Source organism: Poecilia formosa, unplaced genomic scaffold (genome assembly GCF_000485575.1).
Source record: "Poecilia formosa unplaced genomic scaffold, Poecilia_formosa-5.1.2 Scaffold34, whole genome shotgun sequence".
Classification (NCBI taxonomy): Eukaryota; Metazoa; Chordata; class Actinopteri; order Cyprinodontiformes; family Poeciliidae; genus Poecilia; species Poecilia formosa.
In genome coordinates, this window is record NW_006799973.1 from 1,086,689 (window position 1) to 1,110,847 (window position 24,159).

The 24,159-nt window shown below is 37.8% G+C and overlaps 4 protein-coding genes across 5 annotated transcripts; 2 read left to right on the forward strand and 2 right to left on the reverse strand.

The window, feature by feature from the left end:
* Window positions 1–1,666: 1,666 nt before the first annotated feature.
* rcvrn2 (recoverin 2) lies at window positions 1,667–6,327 on the forward strand. The gene is made up of 3 exons (XM_016670426.1): window positions 1,667–2,069; window positions 3,766–3,877; window positions 5,733–6,327. Exons 1-3 carry the CDS (start codon window positions 1,689–1,691, stop codon window positions 5,819–5,821), a joined length of 582 nt encoding a protein of 193 aa, XP_016525912.1. The 5' UTR covers window positions 1,667–1,688; the 3' UTR covers window positions 5,822–6,327.
* On the reverse strand, window positions 6,007–14,013 carry LOC103136685 (germ cell-specific gene 1-like protein). Its single transcript, XM_007550043.2, has 6 exons — window positions 13,694–14,013; window positions 10,596–10,778; window positions 10,431–10,478; window positions 10,194–10,346; window positions 8,631–8,742; window positions 6,007–8,539 (listed from the first exon to the last, which is right to left on the reverse strand). The coding sequence occupies exons 1-6, from the start codon at window positions 13,887–13,889 to the stop codon at window positions 8,167–8,169; spliced, it is 1,065 nt and encodes a 354-aa protein (XP_007550105.1). The 5' UTR covers window positions 13,890–14,013; the 3' UTR covers window positions 6,007–8,166.
* Window positions 14,014–17,028: 3,015 nt separating this feature from the next.
* On the reverse strand, window positions 17,029–19,977 carry atg12 (ATG12 autophagy related 12 homolog (S. cerevisiae)). Its single transcript, XM_007550050.2, has 4 exons — window positions 19,861–19,977; window positions 18,727–18,863; window positions 18,559–18,621; window positions 17,029–17,158 (listed from the first exon to the last, which is right to left on the reverse strand). Exons 1-4 carry the CDS (start codon window positions 19,952–19,954, stop codon window positions 17,099–17,101), a joined length of 354 nt encoding a protein of 117 aa, XP_007550112.2. The 5' UTR covers window positions 19,955–19,977; the 3' UTR covers window positions 17,029–17,098.
* A 17-nt stretch (window positions 19,978–19,994) lies between these two features.
* Window positions 19,995–24,145, forward strand: isoc2 (isochorismatase domain containing 2). 2 transcript variants are annotated; one of them, XM_007550045.2, is made up of 7 exons: window positions 19,995–20,087; window positions 20,284–20,382; window positions 20,963–21,087; window positions 21,247–21,459; window positions 21,621–21,691; window positions 21,778–21,895; window positions 23,993–24,145. In XM_007550045.2, coding segments are annotated over exons 2-7 (594 nt in total). In that variant the 5' UTR covers window positions 19,995–20,087; window positions 20,284–20,381; the 3' UTR covers window positions 24,059–24,145. The 2 variants fall into 2 exon arrangements, with proteins under 2 accessions (XP_007550107.1, XP_007550108.1); XM_007550046.2 differs by having other exon boundaries at window positions 20,070–20,138.
* The last annotated feature ends 14 nt before the right edge of the window (window positions 24,146–24,159 follow it).

Here is a 24,159-nt window from a genome sequence, read left to right on the forward strand (position 1 = left end):
TATATATATATATATAGTTATATTTTTTTTTTCATTTAAGATATTCACTACCTTCTTTGTAATAGTCAATCAGATAGAATCCCAGTAAAAAAAACATTGAAGTTTGTGAATACTTTTAAACTGCACAGGGAGCTGCACCTTGGTATTGAAAACTTAAATGAAAAAGATATTTGATGGCAGTATGCACCACTCTTATCCAATGCTACCATCACATTATTGTAATGTTAGTTTTTATAAATGAATGTTTTACAGACACCACTATCATTAAGCTTTATTGTACCTGATCCAGATAGTTTCTCTGCTCTTCATTTTAGAAGAATCATGATTGAACATTAAGACTTTAACACACATTAGATTCCTCACAGCAGGAAGGTCACGGGTTCAAATGTTGGCTTAAGCCTTTCTGTGTGATGCCTCTGTTTTGTCACTGTGTCTGTTTGGGTTTCACCAGGTAATCTGGCTTTCTCCCAGAGTTGAAGAAGTGCCTGTTAGGATAGCTGGTGAACTGGTTGTGGGGAGCAAGTATTCATGCGGTGGAATTGAGGGTATGCCACCTTTCGGACGACAGCAGTCAAGATCAGAGCAAAGCGTATTTTGGAAATTGGATAGATGGATTATTTGTCAGACCTCAGGACTGTTTTCCGCTTCCCCTCAGTCTAATTAGAGACCAGCTGCTTTTCTGTATCTTGTTTATGCTGTAAATATTTCTCCGTTCGCATTGCCAAAATGCATAAATTTAGAGATAATCTGATGGTGCAAAGCGCTGTTCACCAGCAATAATGTTCAGGAGTAGTTCTTAGCTCATTCTGTCAGGACAAAATCAAGTAGTAAACTAGAAAACAGTCCATGAAGATGTGGTTGGTGATCTGAGCCTTGATTGTGGGTAATGAGGCACTCAGACTGGGTTGGGAGTCCTGGTCCCAACCCATTTACTGGTTTTGCTATTCTAGGGCACAAAACCAGAAAATGCAGAGATCCTGCTGTAACATCCACAAATCAACAGCCATCTAGCATCGGTTGTCAGCCTCGTTCTGTGTGCCATTAAGTTCCTTTTTATTCTCTAGATCTGTTAATGATATTATGTGCCAGGCATGTCAAAACATCCAACTTCTTTGCAACAACAAGACAATACCTTGGGCTGTTAAGTAACTTCTTGGGCGCAGTAACACATGGCATCACTTTGAACTCTTGTGGATGTTGTAGATCCTTCTAGATTTCCAGATCTAACAGAGATCATTAGGATAGTGGGTTCATTTTGGTCAAACACTCATCCACTTTAAATCCCGCATTAACAGAATTAACCTAGTCACCTCTTGGAGGGGTGTTTCCCTTCTCCATCCTTGTCTCTTACCATTCGGCAGTCGAGACAAACAGTCAGTTGTTCAGCCATTATCTGCTGCTCACTCAAACCCCAGGTAAGACTTTCTGTGCAGCTTCGATCAACACCATAATGGTACTTATGTAGTAGATGAAATTGTAAATAACTTCTATGTTTGACATGCAACATATGGCATATCTATAATGTCTTGCAGGACTCTGTTTGGCATTTGACATCAAGAAAACTCAAGCAAGTGAGAGAGAACACATTTTGAGTCAGTTGTTTTGGACAAGAGAGAGAAAAAGCATCTAAAGGTCTGAGAGAAGAAGCACAAAACTGACAGCTGACCAAGAGTCTGAAAGCAACTGCCATGGGAAATGCCACCAGCAGCGCGATATCGAAGGAGATCCTGGAGGATCTCAAGCTCACCACCAAATTCACGGAGATGGAAATCTGCCAGTGGTATGAGAACTTTCAGAAGCAGTGTCCCACGGGGCGCATCTCGCCGGAGGAGTTTGAGGAAATCTACACCCGGTTCTTCCCCGAAACTGACGCCAAGTGCTACGCAAGGCATGTGTTCCGCTCCTTCGACACCAACGACGACGGCACGTTAGACTTCAAGGAGTATATCATTGCCCTGCACATGACCTCCAGCGGGAAGACCACCAGGAAACTTGAGTGGGCCTTCTCTTTGTTCGACGTGGATAAAAACGGGTACATAAACAAGTCGGAGGTGAAGGAAATCTGCCAGGTGAGGTCAGCTTTAGAGAAGGGTCAATGTACTAGGAAGGCTGGCTTCACTTAGAGATGACCACTGTGTGTGCTTGGAGAAAACAAGGCTCCCTGTTTACTTTTCTCTGAAACTGGTTATTAGACAATTCTCAAATTGTGAGTTCTATGCATATTAGCTGGCATTATGTAATCCAACTCAACAGTTTTGCATTAGTCTTGTGATTGTGAGACTTAAGGGATTAACATTTTGCATTATGTGGTTGTTAAATGTAAACTTTGAGCAGCTTAGGTTTTCTCGTTTTGCTTGTCTTCTGTTTGGTCCATCATAGCTGTTGTTGCCTACAAATGGAAATAATCAACCCTTGTCATGGCATGTAGGTCTGAGTCTTGATTGTCATTCCAATTAGCTTGTAATTTTGACCTCCTGATAATCTCTCTGATTATTGGTTTAGCCATCAGACAGTAGAGACAGTCAGACAGTAGCAAAGGGGGGTGTTTTCGAGCTCTACCTCTGATTGGGAGACCGTGAATCATCTTTGGTCTAATCTTTTACTTGACAGGTGTTGGACTCTGCTCCACCAAGCCAAATACCACACATTGTTTTCATAGCATCACTCTGCATATTCTGTTTTAAGACAAATGATACAGATTTGTAAGAGGTTTAGGAAGATCAGCCGAGAATCCAGCTTGAATTGTAATGGGATTTATGTCCTGGCCAACTGGCTTCAGTCCAACAAAGAGTCATGTTTACGGTCACTATGTGAAATAGCTGCATTTTAAAAACTTTTGCAAGACTCAAAGAAACTTAAAGAAATTATTAACAAAACTAAGAAGCAACCTTGAACAACAGATTATTTTCAAGTCTGTCTTGAATTAAAAAAAAAAAAAAACTTGTCTAGGAACAAAAACTATATGCCATTTTACAGACTATTTTCTTAAAAACCTGGTTTTAATTTGGATTTGAAATGAAAGACGAAACAAACGCCTCATCTGGGCAGAATAAATGACATAAACAGCAGACTTTATTTGAGCTTGATAAGCCGCTTTGGCACAGCTCCCTTCTATGTTTATAAATGACTGCATCCTCACAACCTTGTTATCTAGACGGAGATAACAAGATTATGAATAGATAGCCACGTCTAACTACACTATTTGCACTATGCAGACCACATGATAGGTGCAGCGAGACTGATGCAGTAAGAGAAAGAGTTGACTTCACGGTCCTTTGGTTGGCAGATTGAGTCTTGGCACTAATCCATGTTAATCTATGTGTCTTAAATGTTGGGAGATGAGAGCATCCTCTCTAAGTGGGACACACATTTAAAGACCTGAACCTGAAGTACACAGAGTTTTAGTCTTTTTCAGCCCCCTTCACTCTAAGTGGCTCATTGCAGATTGACTGGTTTGCACTCTTCAGTTGAGGACTTATCATTATTTTTGACATAAGCTGCAAATTTTTGTCTTCGTATAGAATTTTTTTTAATTTTATTTGAATCCTTCCAGAATATCTGCTGTAGGGGAAATTTGAAACCAAAGACTCAAACTCACAGCACAAACAAACAACGTGGATTCATTTTGTTTTCTAAAGTGTTCACAACTCGACATGCATCGTTTTTCACTCATTTCTGTGATTTGTGCATGTTCAGTACAGCTGAGGAGTGTGGCGGTACTTTCATCCTGTTTTTCTTTTTCTCCACCCAACCCCCGCCTCTCAGGCCATCTTTAAGCTGATCCCCGAGGAAGAGCAGAAGAAGCTCCCAGAGGATGAGAACACACCCGAGAAGAGAGCCAACAAGCTTTGGGCTTACTTTGACAAGAAAGACAATGGTGAGAGGCGTCACACGAACGCCACGTTCTTCCCCTGCAATGTTCAGCAAGGGCGTCACAGGGGCATTTTTATGAATAAAAATCCCCAAATTTTACTTTTACCTTCAGGTATTTTAGTTTATCTTTCACAGTTTTTGCTCCATATTCAAACACATTTGTAATATTTTATACATTGGGTTTGCTGTGGCATTAAATTAAAAATTGTCCTTCTAAAATAATTATGATTTTCTGTTTAAGTGAGGTTCAGTGTATTTTAAATAAAACTGTAAGAGTTTAGTGACAAAGAGAAAATTTTACTTTGATTAACATTTTTCTCTAAAAACAAAAAAACTGAATTTCTGAATTGAACTAATAACTAACTGAACTGATTCTCGTAAAGTAATAAAAACTAAATATGCAAAATGTCTACTTGTGAGGATTTTGTAGAAAAACAAAAGAATTTAGCACTATCTTGTTTTGGTATAATTATTTTAAAAATTAAAATTTTATTTACCTTTAAAGTATTATCTTCAGTCATGTTTCCCCAAAATGTCTTAAATTAACAATAAATAATTAACAATCTCAAAAAAAGTTTTAAAATAGATTCATTGTAATTATTTTTTGATGTGAACTGTGTTTTAAAATTACATAAATATGTAATATTCAAAACTATATTAAGTTTTACACTTTTTTGGTGAAAGTAAATGCTCAGGAGGGTTGAAACCTGTTATATATTTCATCACATTTTGGATTCTCACACATAACTCAGGCCCTTGCTGCGGGCCTGAGTTAAAAGTTTCTCTTAAACTAGATTATTTGACACATTTTTATAAAACAATTTGTCTTTTACATCACAGTTACAATTTTTGTAGTTGGACTGCTTTGAAACATCTTAATAAGGCTTTGCTTCATACATATGTTAGCTAAATATAATAGTTCTGTGGTCTAATGTATGGGGAAACAAACAAAACAAATAAGTCAAATATTTTGCATTTACAAAGCCTGTTTTAATATACTTGTAGATTACAATTTGTATGGCTATTCGTAGATGTAAAAGGCTTTACTGCACACAAAATCATGTTACAAATAAAAATATTTTTTTCTGGTTGTTAAAAATTTATTTTATGACTTATTTCAAACTTTAGTTAGTTTCTAATATTTGTACATTTACAACTAATACTTTTATATTCTGTGTTTTTTAATAATATATTTGTCATATCAAATATTTTGTTTTTTTATATAAAATCTTCTAGATTTAATTCCTAAAAAATATTTTTGCTCTTTATAAAGTAGATTTGATATGTGATTTATTTTTAAACTGAACATGATGTTTATTTTACCTTTTTTTTTTTACATGTAACTAAGAGATATCTGTTTTAAGAATAAGAGCAGATTTACCTTTGCTCTTAAAACTTAGTCGCTTGAGTTGTCGAGTTATATGTATACAAAGTAAAACATGTTAAACCAAAAGTGATTTAAAATAATCATCCTGTTCAGCTTTCTCAAAGATTATTTTGCATAAAAAAATAAAATATTCTGTAATTGAAAACATATACAGTTTTAGGAATACTTGATTTCTTAAATTGATGTAAAAAAAAAAAAATCAACACCTTCAATTTATTATTTTAAATAAATGAAAATAACCTGACGTAGATCCACAGGGAGAACATCCACACTTAAACCACAAGACCTTCATTATGTATGTAAAATCCCTTAGTCATGCAAACCTTAAGTGACACTATCATTGCATGCAACTGTCTCTCTGACAAATGCAAGAGATAAGAGCGGATTTATAGAGTCCTTATTCAACCTTCTCTGTGCTTCTCTTTCTCTGTTCACTGCTTTCTTCCACGTTCTTTTTTTCACTCCATCACAGAGCGACTGGCTGAAGGAGAGTTCATCAAGGGAGTGATTGAAAACGAGAATGCAATGCGTCTCATTCAGTACGAACCTCCGAAACAATGAAGTCCTTCCTACTTTTCCCTCTCTTCCTGTCTTTCACTCCTGAAGCTCCTCTACGTTTTCTCCTCCTCCCATCAGACGCTGTCGTTCACGTCACTCGTTCGTCTGTGTAAATACTAATTTCTGCTCCGTTGTAACTTTAAAGAAAGTTTTTGATTTTTTTGTTTTTTTTTGTTTTGTTTTTTTTGTTTTACTGTTTGTGAACAAATTTCAATATAACAGAACCTAGTAGAAGCAAGTTATGGAATGGTTCTTACAGTCCCCCAAAAACATCATAACTACATATAAACTAATGGAGTTAAAATAGCAGTATGCATCGGTTATATTGTGCTACTGGTGAATTTTAAAAGTATTTAAAAAAAAATTGGTTCTGCAGAAAAACATGTTAGGAATTCAAAACCTAGTTGTTAGTAGTTTTTTTTACATACTTGAAATATCTTGATTGAGATTTTAGCTCTTAAGTGTTGTACTTTATTCACTGAACAATAAATTAAAGGTTTTCTCATACATCTGTTGTTTGGAAATCAATTTATTTATCTGTTCCACTAATCTCCTTTTTGACCCAGAAACTTACTTTATATCATTATTCTTGTGGCTGACAAAAATGGCGCTTTAGTTCTTTTTTTTTTTTTTTCAATTGTATAATCCCCAACAGTAAATCCTGGATAATCTCAAAAGTGTAACCTACAGATATTGAAGGTAAATTTAGGCCATTTTATCTAGCTCTGTGAATTAATGCCTATATAATCTTTTGTTAAACTCAGTAAGTATTGCAAGCACATGTATAAAACCTGGATTTATTTGACGTTACGGTGAAGCTGGGGCCAGAGTGCATGCAGTCGGTCCCTTTTTGAAGAGTGTGCCAGAATTTCTTTCCAACTTTCAGTCTGACCCCCAACAACTGGCTCCTCTCTGTCCCCTCGGCATGTCTCTTCTCTGCTCCGTCCAACTCAGGATTAATGGTTTACACATAATCTTCTGTTCAACATGAGAGCAGACTTTTCCCAAAATCTCTGTAATCATTTTATCTCTGTGGATCTGTCTGCTCATCTTCACACAAAAACTGTATTTGGTGGCTCTTTTGGTTGAAGGTTCATCATTTAACATGGGTTTGTCATCAGATAAAGCAGACGCCTGAAAAGAAGAATCAAGTTTATATATAGAATATAAAATATTCTATATACTGTTGAGACAAAAGTGTGACATTAATTGCTGACTTGAAGGTATATAGTGGACCAAAAATCACCTAAATCTGCAAATATTTGAGTTCCTCTCTAAAATGCTTATAATCGCCTATTTTAATTGTTCAAACTCCAAATATTCCCAAGTATGCATTAAAACACACAGTCAGAACAATCTTGGCACTTTTACAAAAACTAATATTTTCAGTCTTCCATGTTTCCGCTCTTAGGAGTTCAGCCAATCAGCGACAAGGATTGACTACTTTGCAAACATCATCCAGTAGTGTGTCAGGTGGTACTGCGCCTAGGTGTCTTACCTTCCCAAGCTCTGTTTTTTAATATCTTTAATATCACGCAGCAAAAAGTTAATTCCACAAATAATTTTGAGCCACGTTCCACAAAATATTTGCCAATATGTGAATTTGCCAACACTGAGCTGCGAATGGATGGGTGTCCATTGTAACCAATAAAGTAAGGTAAACATTTTAGCATTTTTACATGTAGAAACATACATTTGCTTTGCCATCATCAGGCACAGAAACACATAACATGCAGATTTTCATGCGATGCATGCTTCGAAGTCTTCACGTCTTGATATGAGTTAACTGAGTGGGCGTCGTTTACAGCCTGTGAGACCCACTTGAGTCTTTTTTTGAATATGAAGAAACAATAGCTTAATATAATTAAAATGGGATATTTATGTCATTTTCCACTGCTTTCTTTTGTCAGCTGCTGCTTCTATTGCAGCATCTTTTCTTTGTTTATTAACCATCTTATTAAGCATCTCTGTGTCAAAACCTAAGAACTGGGAGAGGTCTGCTGCAACGATAGACCTTTTCAAACTCCAAATTTACCTGAATCTTGGCAACAAGCAGTCAGTTGCTACTTGCAGTCACACAGCAGACATCACAGGTTGATGCAGAGTGAAGGTTGGATGTTTCTCTCAGTGCAAGTCATAATGCAGGAAGCCTCCATTTTAAATCAGGTGGTGACTCGATTCATCACCCACTTTCCACCTCTGTTTAGCAATTTCATTGACCTTTGACTCATAAATGTGTTCCAAGGAATCAAAAGTCAAAGCAAACCAGCATCTCTGATCACTGCAACAATGCAGTGTTTTATTTTTTATTTTTTTCCCTTTTAGTTTATGTGAATAGCTGGCCCTCCTTAACAAGGTGAATCAATCCGGTCCAAGGCCACGCCCATCTGGTCCCTCTCACGCTCGCAGTCCTCACACCCCTCTGGGCCACAGCCTCCCACTAAAACCAGTGTCGGCACGTCCCCATTTCCCACTCCGACCACGCTGCCATTTGGGGCCCATGCCACGTCGATCATCCCATCCGGACAGTGCAGCAGGCCGCTGACGGAGTACAGCCCTCCTCCTGGAACCACCTCGTCGTACGACGGGGCCCGAGCAGCGGCTCTTGCTTCGTCCAAGCGGAGTCTTTGCCTGCGGCGGATCTCAATGATGGTCTTGGTGTAGGAGTTGAGTGTTACGACAGCAGCCCCCATGCAGCAGCTAAAGGACACCCAGGCAAGACTGAAAAATACGATTCAAAGATAAGCGGCCAAAACCTCAGAGCACATAGATAACTGAGTTTAAATTCTGTTTTTGATTAGCAGCAACATACGCAAACGACCAGCCGTAATCCCAGGACTGAGGCCTCCAGTCTTTAGGGCCCACGATGACTGTCATCTGAAATACTGTGGTGAACATCATATGTGCTACCATCCCAAGAAGACCTACGCAGGAAGCAAACCAAAATGAAAAACTAGGACTGCCGTTCAAACACTAGAATGCCCAGGGAAAAGGTGTGCAAAAAGCCTCCAAATAAATTCATGTTTAACTGCAGTAACGCAACCTCTCACTGAATTCAGGCAGTCATTTCATTGTTAACTTTGTGATACTCTATCGTACATGTATGCCACTGCTGAAGGACTGATGCAACTGTAACTGAAATTTTGCAGCAACGACACGTTAATAACTTGATTTAATCTCACCTTCGCAGCTTGACCCACTTTGTAACTGAGTCAGCTAATAATTACTTGAGCACCTTGGAGCATTTTTATAGCTTTAAAATGTCTCTTCCAAGTGGCCTGAAGTTCGACAAAACAATAACATCGTGACCAAAGTTTAGTACCCCATCCAGACACAGAAGAACACTGAAAAGTCTACACCAGGGTTCTGTCTTTGGAACTGTCGAGCGGGGGGAAGAAGGGGGGGCTGCGGCGATACATTCGCGCTATTAGATAGATTTTTACCCAGAATGCAAATGGAAAAAACCGTGAGTGAAACGGTGACTGGGACTGACTAGTATATATTCCATTGAGGGAAAGTTAGTTTCACATCTGCTCAAGAGCCCTCTGGTGGTTGAAGAAAAATCCACATAATAAACCGGAAAATACAATATATGAAAAAAAACACTGAATGCTCTCTGGTATGAGGAGGCGGGCCGGATCCGGCATTGTTCAGGGGGCCGGACCAAATGACGTGGCGGATCCGGCCCGCGGGCCGTAGTGTGGGGACCCCTGGTCTACACTCTTAATCCCAAACGACCAATGAATTTAATCCAACAAAAGTGACAAAACCCACATCTCAAAGTGACACAACTTGATGGTAAACAAATTTCCTGTCTCCAGTAGGCCTTACATGGCAAATAGGAATCAATGTGACAACGGTTTTACTCTCATTTGACCAAAGCCCGTTGCACTAATTCAGTAGCTTTTATCAAACTCCAGTTGTGATAGTGTGATAATAGAGGCTTTTCCCTGTTATGTGTCCTAAATAATCAAGTTGGCATGTAGATAGTGTCCAGTGGTTAAGCAGATTTGGTGACTCTAAGATGGCAGTGATTTTCTAAAGTGGAGTTTTGCAGATTCTTTTACTTCCATCCCCCTTAAATTTTTTGGTGACAAAATACTTTGTTACCCAGGCTTGTTTGCCACAGTTGAAGTTGCTTCAGGTTTTCACATTATCATTTGGCATATATGAGTAAATATGGATAGGTAGCTATTCTCTTGTAACCATCTCATGCGTTTGTCAATTCCGGTGCTCAAGTGTTGCACTTCTCTGAAAGTTTCAGTGTGAGATTATCTTCCTGCGACAAAAGATGAATTTATTTCAAGAGTGTTTCCACATCTTTACCGGGGTCCAACACTTGAGGTTGGCGCTGTAATCCAAGCTGCACCCCCACCTGATAGCACAGTACAAATAGCTGCGAAGGCATTGATTTTTAGTGCGTGCATCTCTTTGTGGGAGCACATGACTTCCAGGCACATCAGTAAGAAGCCCATCCCCAGCAGGCCGATATATGTAAACTCAGAAATAACCGACAGCCAAAGCACACCTGCAACATGTGGGAACAGATGCAAAGAAGCATTAAATGAAACGGCATATATTGCATGAAATAAATTTCTATAACACCGCTCACCTTGTGTTTCGCCTGGAGTTAAGTCGATAAAGCTGCGACACACCTCTCCTGCCAACAGCATGTGCAGATTTAGATGATCATAAAGATCTTTCACAGCTAACACACCAGCTTCTCTCTACAAGATGAGCTAATATGATGGGGCCACAACGTGCATCTTGGTCTCACCATCATTCTGCTTTTCACAGCTTTCCCAGAAGCCTGTGTGGAAATATCTGAAGGCAAACTTGTCCTCCCCTGTCTCCCAGATGTAGTGTACAGCATTGGCCAGCTGTCTTTGTCTGATCTTGTCCAGCTCATCTCTTCTGGCTGGAGACAGTGTGCGGTTGAAAGGGTTTTGTGTGGGGCTCTCTGTGTGACAGGAGACAAATTAAGCTTTTTAGGTTTACTTTTCCACCTTGTTAGCATTCAGTCTTTGCACCTCATAAAGAATCTATCTTTCTAAGCTTTTATGTGCAGCACAGTAAAATAAAGGTCATATTATCTTGACCATACTCTACATGTGGACACATAAACAGCAAACTAATGGAGAAAAAAATGACATGCTAAAAAAGTCAAAACATTCATTCCTCAGCAATGCTTTTAAAATAAATTGAGCAACAACAGATTTTACTGAAATTTTACAGCTTTACTGCATATTTTACTTTTACTTAATGATTGCTTAAAATGATTACGAAGTATCGCTACTCTTGAATAAAATGTCTGGATACTCTGCCCACTCCGAGTACCTTCACTGAATGAAGAACAAGCAAAAATTAAATACAGACACTCCTATACTTTATGTTAAAGTGAGACTTCTTGTTTATACACAAACACTGAATGTTATTTTCTCTCTGCTGAGCCTTCTGGGACATTTGGAGATAGAACAAGAACAGTAAACACCTATAAACTGTAAATAGTTTACACTGTTCTGACATTTATTAATACATCCTACTTTGAGTATAAGTTTTATATTAAACAAATTTGATTCGCAAAAGTTTTTCTTCTGCTTGGATTTGTTATTTTGTAATGTGATGTTATGTTGTGTTATTTATTTGTAGCACCAAGGGACTTGAACTCCTTCGCTTAAGGCAGAGACCACAATCCAGAGGAAGAGGTTCACATGTTTGTAGCTAAGAACCTTGACTTCTGACTAAAATAACTCTGTACTTTTTTCATGAACCACTCCAGTCCCCATTGAAGGACATGGCCTGAAGAACCAGCAAATAATCTGTTAGAAGCAAATGCAAGACTCCAAAGTTTTCAAACGAAGAAGGCCCCTCGTTACCAAAGAGGATTGGTAACGAGGGGCAGTTTGGTGGAGTCCACCTTGAATCAGGAACAAAATCAACCTTCTGATGGGGATGAGGACACAGCAATCTTATACTGTACATCCAGCTAGCTTTTAAAACAATCTTTGGTACCCAAAAATACCTCAAGGGACAGGGATACAAGGCCTCTAAAGATCTGCAAAAACAACCAAAGTCCCATGAAAACCAAAGGGTTTTCATGGGACTTTGTCCAAACAACACAGAATAACTCTGTCCAAACAACACAGAAACACCTAAAGACATAACAACTGTAACTTATCCGAGCATCCACATGAACAATACAGTCACATGTATCCCTGTTAACGCGTACTTCATTGCGCCATGTGCCTTTTCTGAAAAGAGGTTTTCATAACGGTGTGCGTCAATAAAAGCAGATCTCTCCACCAATAAAACATAAAACAAGTAGTGATCAAAGTAATCTCATTGTGGATCAAGCTTAACACAAACCGCTGAGAGCAGGCGGCATCATCGTGCCCTCAGTGGACAAGTAAATGTTTAGAAAGCGTCATCACAACCCAAAGACTTTTACTAAATCCCAATTAACCCTGCCCTGGAACTCACCTTCTGACAAAAGAGATTAAAACGAGAAAAAAGATTGTCTGTACAGGACCGATGTTCTATCCAGATTATTTCTAGGTACAGCTTGTTACGCAGAGGTGGTTTAAAGACAGAAAGATTCATCAAAAGTTCATCACCACTCAATAAACTAATCTGAAATTCAAGATGAGGGTTTTTGGTGAATAACTCCGGGTCAGGCATTTATGAAAAGCTTTCGGAGGATCTCATCTAACACAGATACTCAAACATGCACTGTACTTTCCCGAAGCATTTTCATTGAATTTGAATCATGACTAAAGAGACATAAAAAAAATAATAATAATTATACTTTCATTTGTAATGTACTTCACATTGCAAAATCTCAAAGTGTTCAGTAATGGGAACAATAAAAAGATGGATGGATACATGGATGAATGATATTTTGAGCAAACAACAAGTCATAAAGTCAAATTTTAATTATATACTTGGTATGAATTTTACTACCAATACAACCTGTGTTTAATCAATCTATTCCTGTATTTATTGATCCGTGTTTGATTGTGTGTTTTGGGATATGTTGAGCTACACAAAAGTTCATTATATTTTGCACAAAATCATTTTTAGCTAATGAGATTAGACTTTGGTCAGTTCTGCCGTTTTGAGCTCCTTTCAGATCAGCTCGTTCTGAAAGGAACATCTGTCACTTTAAATCCAAATAGATTGCCGCTGGCCACGCCCCCTCCTCCCCAACTCAATGATTACGCTCACACGTGAAAATGGCTGCAAACAGATGTGCAACTATACGACAGTACATCTTTGAAAAGCAAAAGTAGAGCCTCCTGCGCAACCAACAAGAATGCAACAAACTTCTGAATGGTAAGTCAACAGCAGACCATGTGTCTTTTCCAGCAGCACACACAGAGGTAAAACCAGCTGACCAAACATGCTGGAGCGGCTTTGGTTGCTAGGTGACGGGCTGTAACTGAACAGTCGGGAGGTTTTTGAAACAGCTCATTTTCCAGACATCAAAAAACATTAACTTATTGCCAGAAAACAGCCGGATGGATTTTTTATTTCTTTCTTATGCTTGGGCTGTTTTTAGAAGCAGTTGAGACCCAAATGGAAGTAAAAAAAAAATAAAAACAAATTGCATAACAGATTCCCTTTAAACATTTAAACATAAATGTGAAGTGTTTTATGGACTAGAAAATAAATTAAAGGATTCATGAAATGTTAGTAGATCAGTTAATACATCTGTTTTCGTTGCTTTGTGTTAAAGTAGGAAAATTATGTAAAACTGTCACAAAGTTTTTTTTTGCTTAAACATCTGCTAAAAACTGCCTGCATTCCTAAAATATCAATGAAAGCTGCGACACACATTAAATAACACAATAAAGCAATATGTGTAGCATCTATTACCTGTTGTGTAAGGCTCACTGTTGTTCTGACCACAGTTCTTCATCTTGACAGGCGACAGGCAGAGAGGCTTGACCACCTTGTGGGTGCCCTCACACCAGTAGGAGGTGCAGAGAGCCAGGATGGACAGGGCCAGAGCCAAAGAGGTTAACGTCAGGGAAAGCATGGATCGAGAGCGGCGGGACAGACGCTCGAGCATGGCCACGAGACGGAGGAGGGAGGCAGGGGGAGGCGGGACAGCGACAGGTGGACACAACACAGAGGAATTTAAGGCAAGTAGGAGAGGGGCAGTAACAGATCGGACAGGTCGGGGCGGATGCTTTGGTTTGGTTTTTAAGAGTTGATCTGCCAGCTTTAAGCAGGAAGCGATGATAAATCTGACCTCACAGATGAACAAACACAGCCAACGGAGCTAGATGGCAACATCTGTGATTTCAAAAAGGAGTCGGCAGCAGGATAAGATACTCTGAGGCTGATTCATATGTAAAGAAAGAGCAAGTTTTGACTGGTCTTCTTGGGAACTGAAATGTCCAGAAATCCCCTGACCTTAACTTCTGTCTGAGGTGGTATTAGATCAGTGACTGGGCAGCATCAGAAAGGCAAAGGGGACTTTAGTGTTATGTAATACATTCTACAAGCTAAGTAGGCTTCTTCATCTGTCAAGAAACATTAACAACATATGGCAACATTTATCCTTGATGAATGCTCTTTCAGCTCAAAACTCCCCCCGCCCAAAAAACTCCTTTACTTGTTTATGGGAAGATTTTACAAAGTGACTTGACTGTCAATAATATCATTATGCCTCCTATGGTGGCTCCAGCTGAACTTTTAGGACTAGACACCAGGGCACATTACAAAATATTTATTTTTTGTGACTCTATGGACGAGACACAGATTTAAACGCCTTTTTTCCCCCTCGAGATAATCTTGGGAAATCTGCTTTAATCTCTCTGTGTTAGTTGTATTTTAGTGTGACCATGTTGTGTCTCTAGCAGGGCCTCTCTGTCAGTCCACGGCCCCTGAAAGGAAAGAAAACGGTAAGAGAAAAAAAAAAAAATTAGCGCCGTTAATCAAGACGATCTCATGGACTGAAACACAGTCCAAGATGTGCAGTGGGGACACTTAGCAGCTACTAATGCTTTATTGTAGCAGTTGTAGTTCTGCTGTGCTCAGCTAAAATAAAACACTGCTTCAATAAATGCCACACAAGCCTTTTAAGTACTTTAAAACATTTATTGTGCCTTGCAGAAGTGTTTATATCCGTCACAGCTTCACATTTCATCACATAACACAGCTTTTATATGTCTTATTGGGATTTTATGTGATAATTGTGCCTGATTATGAAAGGAAAACACTATATATTATTCAAAATTATTTATGAATAAAATTTGAAATGCATATTTACTCTGACAGCGATTGCCGACAAGCTAAAATTCTGGGACAAAATTCTAAATATCTGTTTACAGATGCTTGAGATCCAATCTAGCTTGCGATATTTTTGCAGAGAGGCAGGCTACGATTTTCCTCTCTAACAGTGCAGAGCTTGTAGAGATCCACCAGAAAATACTTGTAGCTACAAGTATGATCCTACGAATTGACTCGTGAGTATAGTGTGTCACACTTTTCAAATTTTTATATGTAAGAAGCTTTGAACACCAATGCATGGTCCATTTCACAATTATGCACTACTCTGGGTTTTTCACTTAAGATCCCAACAAAATATACAAAGGTTTGCAGCAAAATGTGAAAATGTTTCAGCAATATTAGTACCTGTCCAACTGGTAAGAGGCTATTTAAAAATAAAGTAATATACAATGACAGGGGCGGCCAAGTTCAGTCCTCAAGAGCTGCTTTGCTCCAACACACCAAAATTGAATAAATGATTTGTCAGCAGGTCTCTGCAGAGCTGAACCCATTTGATTCATCTGTGCTGAAGCAAGGATCCATTTGAAAGTTGCAGGTCAGTACCGAGGACTGAGCTTGGCCTCTCCTTTACTAGGACAGTTGACAAACTACAGGAGGTGCAGGTGGAGAAGTGATGCTTTTTTTAGTGGCTTGACTGAACGAAGAAATTAGCTTATGATAGGTAACAGCTTATGTCCTAAAAGCAAATCTTTTCTGTTCAAAAAAATGTTTCTCTTTTGTTTCTATAGTCATTTTAATTAAAATCAAGCATTCAAGTGGTTTATTTCCAGCTTTTTCTACCATTTAAAGTGAATAATTTTAAATCATTCATCTTAAGATTAGTGAGAAAAATAAATAGACATGGCTACTTGTCTTGATAAGACATCATAAAATGTATATTTACATTTATAACTGAATACAATTTGAGGAATTATGAGAACTCTACCAATAGGTGTAACTTTTTTTTTTTTAGAATGCATTAAGATGCTCCTTCTCCCACAAAAACAAAAAACAGTCTATAACAGTAATTTCTTAATGATTTAGTATATATTTTTCTAATGTTAAATGTACCTACCCCAAATCTTTTTTGCTTCTTGATACAAAATATCCTGTCATAAAAAAAAGAAAAAACTTAATCCATCACTTCTTGGACTCTTCTTGTTAAAGATTTCTTGATCAAAAAGCTCCTTAGGAACTTAAACTTAAATCCTCCATGGTGAATTGCCTCTGTAACACTCTTCATCTATCGCCTCAGTTATTGTCCCTCGCTGTTGCTTACCTCCCCGGCTCCACTCTCCTCTTCTGTAAAGCCTCCGGTCCAGCGGATGGACGTAGATGTGAACCGATGGAGAGATAGAGCATCTGCCTCCACGCCAATCACCAATCTACTCCCTTTCTCTAGAGTTTATGTCACATACGCATCCTGACTCACATAATCCCGCCGCATCCATCTGTTGCTGTGGTGCCTCCTCTCTTCATGTTGGTGTAATTTCAGAGGTGCTTCCTTTCTAAACATCTGTCACAACTCAGTCACCAGCCTGAGTTTCTGATTTACAGCACTGTGAAAAAGTGTTTGTCATCTTACAGATTCCTTCTCTTGATTTTTTTGTTTGTTTGAAGGATGGCCTAAGTAACTACAGAAAGCAGTTTGCAAATGACTTTAATAGGGAAAATAATTAAGATAATTTACCCCCTAAGCCCAGTAACTAATTACTGGGCTTAGTAATTAGCCCTTGAACATTGACAATGTTCAAGTCAATGTTCAAGTCACCATTGACTTGAACATTTATTATAAACACCTGCAGTAAACAGTCCAGATTTAAGCTTTTCTAAAGCTTTTTTTCTTTTTTTAATCTTTCTGAATATGTCCCAAACTGCATGAAAAGAATCAGCATTTACTTCTGTTGGAAGAAAACAGAAACTAGGCCATAGAAAAATGTTTACAATTATTTATTTACAGTGTATTTACATACAAACTGAGACAGTAAATATCGAAAGAAGAAGTCAACCCCAGGCTTGAGATTTACAATAATGCAGAACTAGCTTCCCGTCGCTGCTGAAGCACTAGGAGAGACAGAGAAAAAGACAAATGCAAAATAAAATCAGTGACAGAGAATTGAAAAAAAATAACAAAACTATATGTCAATGAAAATGTAAAGAATCTCCATCTTCAAAAACTCTTTGAAGAATCTGAATTAATGAGATACAACAACATTTAATTTCCCTTAGGGAATAATAAAGTATTTTTGAATTTGAATTTTAATATCTGAGAGAAAAAGAACACGTTTAGCAGCTGAAAGGGAAAATCAACGCTCGTCTGTGTTTTTTTTTCCTTTACCGTCACCTTCTGAAAGAACCGGCTGAGGATTTTAAGCTTTGGTCTATAAAGTTTCCCTCTTCATGCGCCCTCTGCTGGTCAACTCAGAAAAGTGGGATTCTGTCATGGTACTGATACTGAAGGGGCAAAAGAGGGAAATAAGCACTGCCTACAAAAGTTTCACCCACTTGGATGCTTTATCCTTTTTGTTACTTTGAGGAAATAAACCATGATCAACAAAATATAGCTTTTTTGACAAAAAAAACAAGCAAAAAAAAAACAAACATTAATGTCAAAGTGAAAAGAGTTCCAGCAAAATTGAGTGTATAAATATGTTGTGTAAATTCTTTGTAAAAAAAAAATGTAAATAAATAAATAAAAATTTGTGAAAATATTAAAAAAGTAAAACATCCATGGGGGTCATTTATTTTTTAAGCTGAAACCTATTTTTTTATGTTTTTGCCTCCATTATTCAGTTTTGTACCACACAGTATCATGGCTACAGTATTAGGGTCATTGTACATTAAAAAAAGTGATCAGACGAGTCAATTTTTTCCAAACTATATTAATTTCACCCTTTCAAATGTCTGACTTTACAATGTCAGAGAATATATTTGTCTTAATACAGTTAATTTATGCCTTTATTCAAGGAAAACTATCATTTCATGGAAACTTGAGACTTGGCATCAGAAAATATATATATTTTTTCTTATAAATATGTTAATATGGAAATTCTGTCAAAAATGTACTTCTTCGTGGCTACATTATTTTTTTCCCTGATATACAATGGCCACAATATTCCGTCATAGTTTCCTCCCTGCAGCCAGACCACAACTCCAATAAAAATCAGGAAGTACTGCATCTATAAATCATTTTAATTTTTTTCTCTCTGGAATCCCACTCTGCAAAAATTGCAATATTTTCTAGAATATCCTAATTGTAAATCAGAATATTACTAAACACTTTAAATAAACAGGAGAAATAAAAATGCTTCTGCTGAGGTACCGTTTGTGTTTATATATTGTAATGTTCTATAGAAAAAGAATAAAGAAATTAGGTGCATGTATTCTGCTTTAAAAACAAAATATGTTTAAAGTTAAACACTAAAAAAAACACAATAATGTATTACAAGTGTTTATAAACTCACATCAAAGAGGACTCCCACTTCCTGATCTGGCGATGGTGCAAATGACTGATGAACATAAATGAACTGAAAAAAAAAAAGCAAACAGCCTGAGTGAGGATTTCACAGAGCAGAAGAAGTCAATTTCTTACATATTTTTTTCCGAATATACTACGGAAAGTTCATCCTCACCAGTTGTTCATTGGCATCAAGTTTGAGGAAGCGAGAAATGAACTGAGCGAGGGACTGTACCGTCCTCCCCCTGTCCACTGCCCACTTCTTTGTTTTCATTATAGGAGTGTCTCCCACAGCCTTCAACAGCACATCAACTGTAAAAGTAGAAGGAAAAAAACATCTAATGAAACCAGTTTCGGTTGCAACACAGTGTTTACGAGAAATGTATGACAGGGAAAAGCAGGAAACACCCCTGCAAGGTCAGTAATGCTTAGGGGCCGATGTCAACTTGCATCCCTCCTCCAACACACCTGAATGAAAAGAGCAGTTTGTTACTAGGTCTCTGCAGGGCTGAATGGCTGCTGGTGAACGAACTTAGCCATTTGATTCAGGGTTGCTGGAGCAGAGATGCATCTAAAAGTTGCAGGACGTCAACTCTCAAGGACTGGACTTGGCCACCCCTGCTGCAGACACTCAGATCTTTACTACGTATCAGGGGTGCCCAAGGTCGGTCCTCAAGGGCCGGCATCTTGCCTGTTTTAGTTCTCTCCCTGGTGGTAGAAACAACCTTCTCAGCATGTCAATCTTCTTCTTAGGCCTTCTAATAAGCCATCATTAGATCCAGATGCGTTAAACCGGGGAGAGAACTAAAACATGCAGGATGCCGGCCCTCGATTGTCTACTTTGGGCACCACCGCTATATATAATGTCTTTTTTTTTTAAATACTTAATTGCGAAATGGATTGAAATTAGACGAAGCCACCCTGAACAGGACGTTTTTACTATTATTTTACAAATTATGACATTACGTACATACAGGAAATGTTAAGATTATATAAACTGCCATAAACTACACTGGAAGCATACAAAGAAATACAAAGCCAAAGTTATATTTACAGAATACGAACAAGTAAATGCTGTGCCTTTACTAGCATTAACATTAGCTTTCCTCCTCAACTAAAATTATCACGTGTTTAAAATATCGCAGCTCATTGGCTGAACAGCAAAATGCATTCTTCCTATTGGTTGAAACTTCTGTCAATTATCATCTACGTCATCCACTCGAAAAACACTTCCGTTAGCATTAGCAAGACATCAAAAACATAAAAGCACTTGTTTGTAACTCGCGTCAAATCTGTTCGGCATTCTTACTTTTTTTCTTCTCTTCACTGGTCGCGGAGTTTTCTGACGGTGAATGTAGTTCTTCTTTCTGTGTTTCTGTTGGAGACTCAGCATTGTCGGACATCTTTAGCTGAGAACTGTACTATGGTTTCACTCAGCTCAGCAAACCTAGTTGCAGAAAACATTCCCTGCTATTGGTTGAAAGAGACGTCAATCTGAGCAATAGGCAATTCTATTTGCCATTATTATTTGAAAAGGTGGGACTTATTGTAGAGTCTGGTGGTCCGTGTATTTCCCTGATTATCGTGGTTAGTTTCGGATATTTTATTTGTATGTTACATGTCTGTTTTACAGACGTTTTTCATTCTTCGGTTAGCATTATCGGCTATTTATGTTCAGCGTTCAAGTTCTTCCACTTTTCTTTGCAACTAATTTGTAAATATTTCCCCTCAGGACGCGTCACAGGGGAAATAATACTTTAACCTGGTAGTTGATGTTTTTTACTGTCCCCTTGAACCTGTCACTCGTTCTGCTCACATCAGGACAGAAACAGTAAGTCACACTACCTTTGATAAGTCATTTTAGGATCACAGCTGCTCTTTTATCGCTTCTTTTCTTTGGTTATGCAATGACCCACTGAAAAAAAAAGTTATATACAGTATTTGAGTTAAAAACTATAGTATTTAGTTTTTTTTAAAAAAAAAAAAACAATATTTGCAGACAGCTACATGTGGCTACTTTGCAGAACTAGAACTACGACCTTGCATTCATTTTGGTATAAGTTTTTTCTCAGAGCTGACTGAGAACATTTCTGCTTATGAACATAAGCAGAGCAAAACTGTCAGTTTCTGAATTGTACAAACTGATAGAGATCCAAAAGGGTTGTTGCAGCAACTAGAGCAAAATATGCTTCTAGAAAGTATTAACTCAGAGCGACTAAACTTATTAGATTTTTATCTGAAAAATTAAAACATGAACATTTTGAATGATTTTCCTTTCATTTCACAGCTATGCACTACTTCATGCTGCCTCAACATGTACAGTTCCAACAAATACACTGAAATTTGCTTGGTTGTGAACTGATGCTGTTGCCAGGTGTTCTATTTCTTACTTTGCGATGTCTTTGTTGCAGTGCCAAACGTAGGAAGGCTCTCCACCAAGGATGCTGTCCTCTTCCTGTGTGACATGCAGGAGAAGTTCAGACCCAACATCTTCCAGTTCACCAACATCGTTAGCAACGCAGCCCGGGTCCTCCAGGTCGTTGATACTCATCAGCTCATTTTAATTCAATTCAAATTCAAAAGTACTTTATTGATCCCAAAGGGAAATTAAATGTTGTTAATTCATAATTCTTCAAAGAGCTATTGTTGTTATTTGTAGTCATGTGTCGCCTCTAACAGTGTACTGCTCCTGCAGGCCAGTCGTATTCTTGGCATCCCCACCATCTTGACAGAGCAGTACCCTAAAGGCCTGGGACCCACTGTGCCGGAGCTGGGGGCCGGGCATCTGACCGCTCATGCTAAGACCTCTTTCACTATGATGATAGAAGAAGTGGAGAAGGAGCTGGAGGCTCTGGGGAGCCCTAAACAAGCCATTCTGTGTGGAATAGAAGCACATGCCTGCATTGCTGTAATTATTAATATTTTTGTTTGTGCGTCATATTTAGACTACAGACTTTAGGCTTATTGTTAATGTTGAAAAGGATGAAACCTACCTGAAAGGAAGGATTATGCCAGTTATATTTTTAGATTAAAGTATAAAAAATTCTTCCCTCCTTATCTTTTGCTCAGTGTACTACATATGACCTTATTGAGAAGGGAATGGAGGTCCATATTGTGGCTGATGCCGTTTCCTCCAGGAGGTATCTGTCGATTTTTACTTTTTTTTCCCACTCGCATTCTGTATTTGCAACAATATTTAGTCTAATCCTTATGCTTCACTCCGCAGCCAGACGGATCGGTTGTTTGCTTTGTCCCGAATGAAGCAAAGCGGGGCTTACCTCACCACCACAGAGGCCGTCCTGCTGCAGCTCGTTCAGGACGCCAAACACCCCAACTTTAAGGAGGTCCTGATTACATCTGCTCAACATGCTTCACATTTAAGCCAAACAGCTGGATATTAATATATAAAGAAATCATATTCAACATGCAAAAGAATAGGAATAAAGGAAAAAAAAAAACTCGCGTGAAAACACTAGTAATAAAGGTATTTTGGGTCTGTGTAAATCAAATGTCAGGACAAAAAAAAATGACGTATCAGCAGAGGAACGTACGCTAAATGTTGAGGTTCAGGAAGTCACCAAAATGGACAAAATTCAGTTTTTGTTTGGACTGAAGGATATCTACAAAAATAAACTGAATGGAGGATTATATGGCTTTCAATGTGTGTAAATGTTGAGAGCAGATAAAGAAATCAAAGCTAAACAATGTAAAACTCTAAACCAGGGGGCAGGAACCATTTACAACCTTGAGAGCCATTTTTGTCTTTGGTCCAGCAAAAGAAAATTTGTTTAGACCCAAAAAAATCTACATGAAACAAATTGGATTACTTTAACAAAATCTACTTTAGGAAGTTTTTTTTTAATGAGAAAACATTTTTTTTTTAAGTTTTAAGATAAAGAAAATTATCAAACTTTTACACAAAAAGAAATGAACCACATTTCTCAAGGAAACCTAAACTTTTTAACAAAACAATAATAATAATAAAAAAAAAACACATACTTTGCAACCAGAAAACATTATTCGTCCTTACACTACTAGTGTCATTCTTTATGGAAAGTCCTTTAATATATTCCGCAAAAACTGGATTTTTAAAATTAGCTTTACCATGTAAAACACTAATTATTTAGCATTTTTGACCAAAGTTATTAAGAGCCACAGTGGATGGTTTATGGACCTGCTTGTGAGTGATCTCTACCCTATACAAGAAAATCCTATGACTGATATTAGAATGAGTAGAAAGCCAGTGAATGTATGATGAGATGTGTTCTCTCTAATTCATATCAAATTCAGTTTATAAAGCCGTGATATGAACAAAGTGCAAATTGTTTCAATTCTGGCCTTTTATTCATCAGGACATATTAAGATTTTTTGTTTTCTAATAGGATCCAGTTATTTCAATCAAACTTTGAGTCCATAAAAAGCACACAACAGATCCCAAAGATATCAGACAAAAACAAAGCTATAATGGAAAAGCCAAATTAAGAAAAAAAACTTATGTAGCTCTATCTATAAAAGGTAGATATTTAGCAATTTGGAGCATGCAGGTGAAAGATTGTAAAAGCCCAAGAGCTCCACATCACACTACTAGACTTTTGCTAATTGTTTATTACTATAAAGATAAAAAAAAGAGTGTCTTAAGAAGTTTGCAAAGTTGCATCTCATTGAACAACAAGAGTTCTGAAACTATGTTTTTGGGTCAGCTGAGACCAAAGTGAGGATGTCGAAAAATATCCAAACACAGAACATAAGCTCAAAAGCTTTATATCAACTTATAAGCACAGTGGTGGAGGTATGATGATATGGGCTTATTTTGCTAATACAGAACCTGGACAGTGACTGAGTCATCCATAAACTCTCCATGTATTCTGGAGTCAAATCTGAGGTCATCGCTCCTTCAGCTAAAGCTTGATTGAAACTGGGTCATGCAAGCAAAGAAGCAAATGTTACATAAACAGGAAGAGACCAAAGATTCCTCCTTGAGAATGTGAGAGATTAACCCTACGAAAATCCAATAGAAAACAACTGCTGCAAGTGACTGCCGCTAAATGTAATAATAAGCAGTTGAGGTTTCCTCTCACTGGTTTTCTGCAGGAACTTTATCTTTGTTTAATAAGTAAGAGGACGGTGTTTTGTTGTTGTTGTTGGTTTTTTTTTTTACACTTCACGGTCATTTTACAGCCTGGTAATGGAGAGATCTTTGATCATGTCCTGATAAGTAAAAATGAAAAACTGAAAAATCAATATCCAGAGAATAACAGTTTTAATATTTCTTTAGACTATTTATATATATATATATATATATATATATATATATATATATATATATATATATATATATATATATATACACACACACACACACACACACACACACACACACAAAAAAAAGCTGGATTATTTATGACTATGTTCTAATAACAAATGTTGATCTTTGTTGGCAGATCCAGAAGCTCTTGGCCCAGCCGTCTCCTGACACCGGCCTCCTCGCCTTCTTCAGCGCTCTGTAGAGAGATCGCCTCATGTTGTTGCGTTCCACTGTACAACCCTCTGCCTTTTAACACAGGGACTTCAATAAAGCGTTGCTTCTGCTTTAACCCCTCTGTCCTGT

Excerpts from the sequence above, each read along its gene's own strand:
- rcvrn2 (XM_016670426.1), top strand. The coding sequence starts at position 1,689 with ATGGGAAATGCCACCAGCAGCGCGATATCGAAGGAGATCCTGGAGGAT. Across the intron at positions 2,070-3,765 it reads AGGTGAAGGAAATCTGCCAG|GCCATCTTTAAGCTGATCCC; the intron begins GTGAGGTCAGCT and ends CCCGCCTCTCAG. Across the intron at positions 3,878-5,732 it reads CTTTGACAAGAAAGACAATG|AGCGACTGGCTGAAGGAGAG; the intron begins GTGAGAGGCGTC and ends ACTCCATCACAG.
- LOC103136685 (XM_007550043.2), bottom strand. The coding sequence starts at position 13,889 with ATGCTCGAGCGTCTGTCCCGCCGCTCTCGATCCATGCTTTCCCTGACG. Across the intron at positions 10,479-10,595 it reads CTGTGAAAAGCAGAATGATG|GAGAGGTGTGTCGCAGCTTT; the intron begins GTGAGACCAAGA and ends TGCTGTTGGCAG. Across the intron at positions 8,743-10,193 it reads TATTTGTACTGTGCTATCAG|GTCTTCTTGGGATGGTAGCA; the intron begins GTGGGGGTGCAG and ends CTTCCTGCGTAG.
- atg12 (XM_007550050.2), bottom strand. The coding sequence starts at position 19,954 with ATGTCCGACAATGCTGAGTCTCCAACAGAAACACAGAAAGAAGAACTA. Across the intron at positions 18,864-19,860 it reads CAGTGAAGAGAAGAAAAAAA|TTGATGTGCTGTTGAAGGCT; the intron begins GTAAGAATGCCG and ends CTACTTTTACAG. Across the intron at positions 17,159-18,558 it reads AAGTGGGAGTCCTCTTTGAT|TGCTTCAGCAGCGACGGGAA; the intron begins GTGAGTTTATAA and ends TGTCTCTCCTAG.
- isoc2 (XM_007550045.2), top strand. Across the intron at positions 21,460-21,620 it reads AAGCACATGCCTGCATTGCT|TGTACTACATATGACCTTAT; the intron begins GTAATTATTAAT and ends TCTTTTGCTCAG. Across the intron at positions 21,896-23,992 it reads AACACCCCAACTTTAAGGAG|ATCCAGAAGCTCTTGGCCCA; the intron begins GTCCTGATTACA and ends CTTTGTTGGCAG.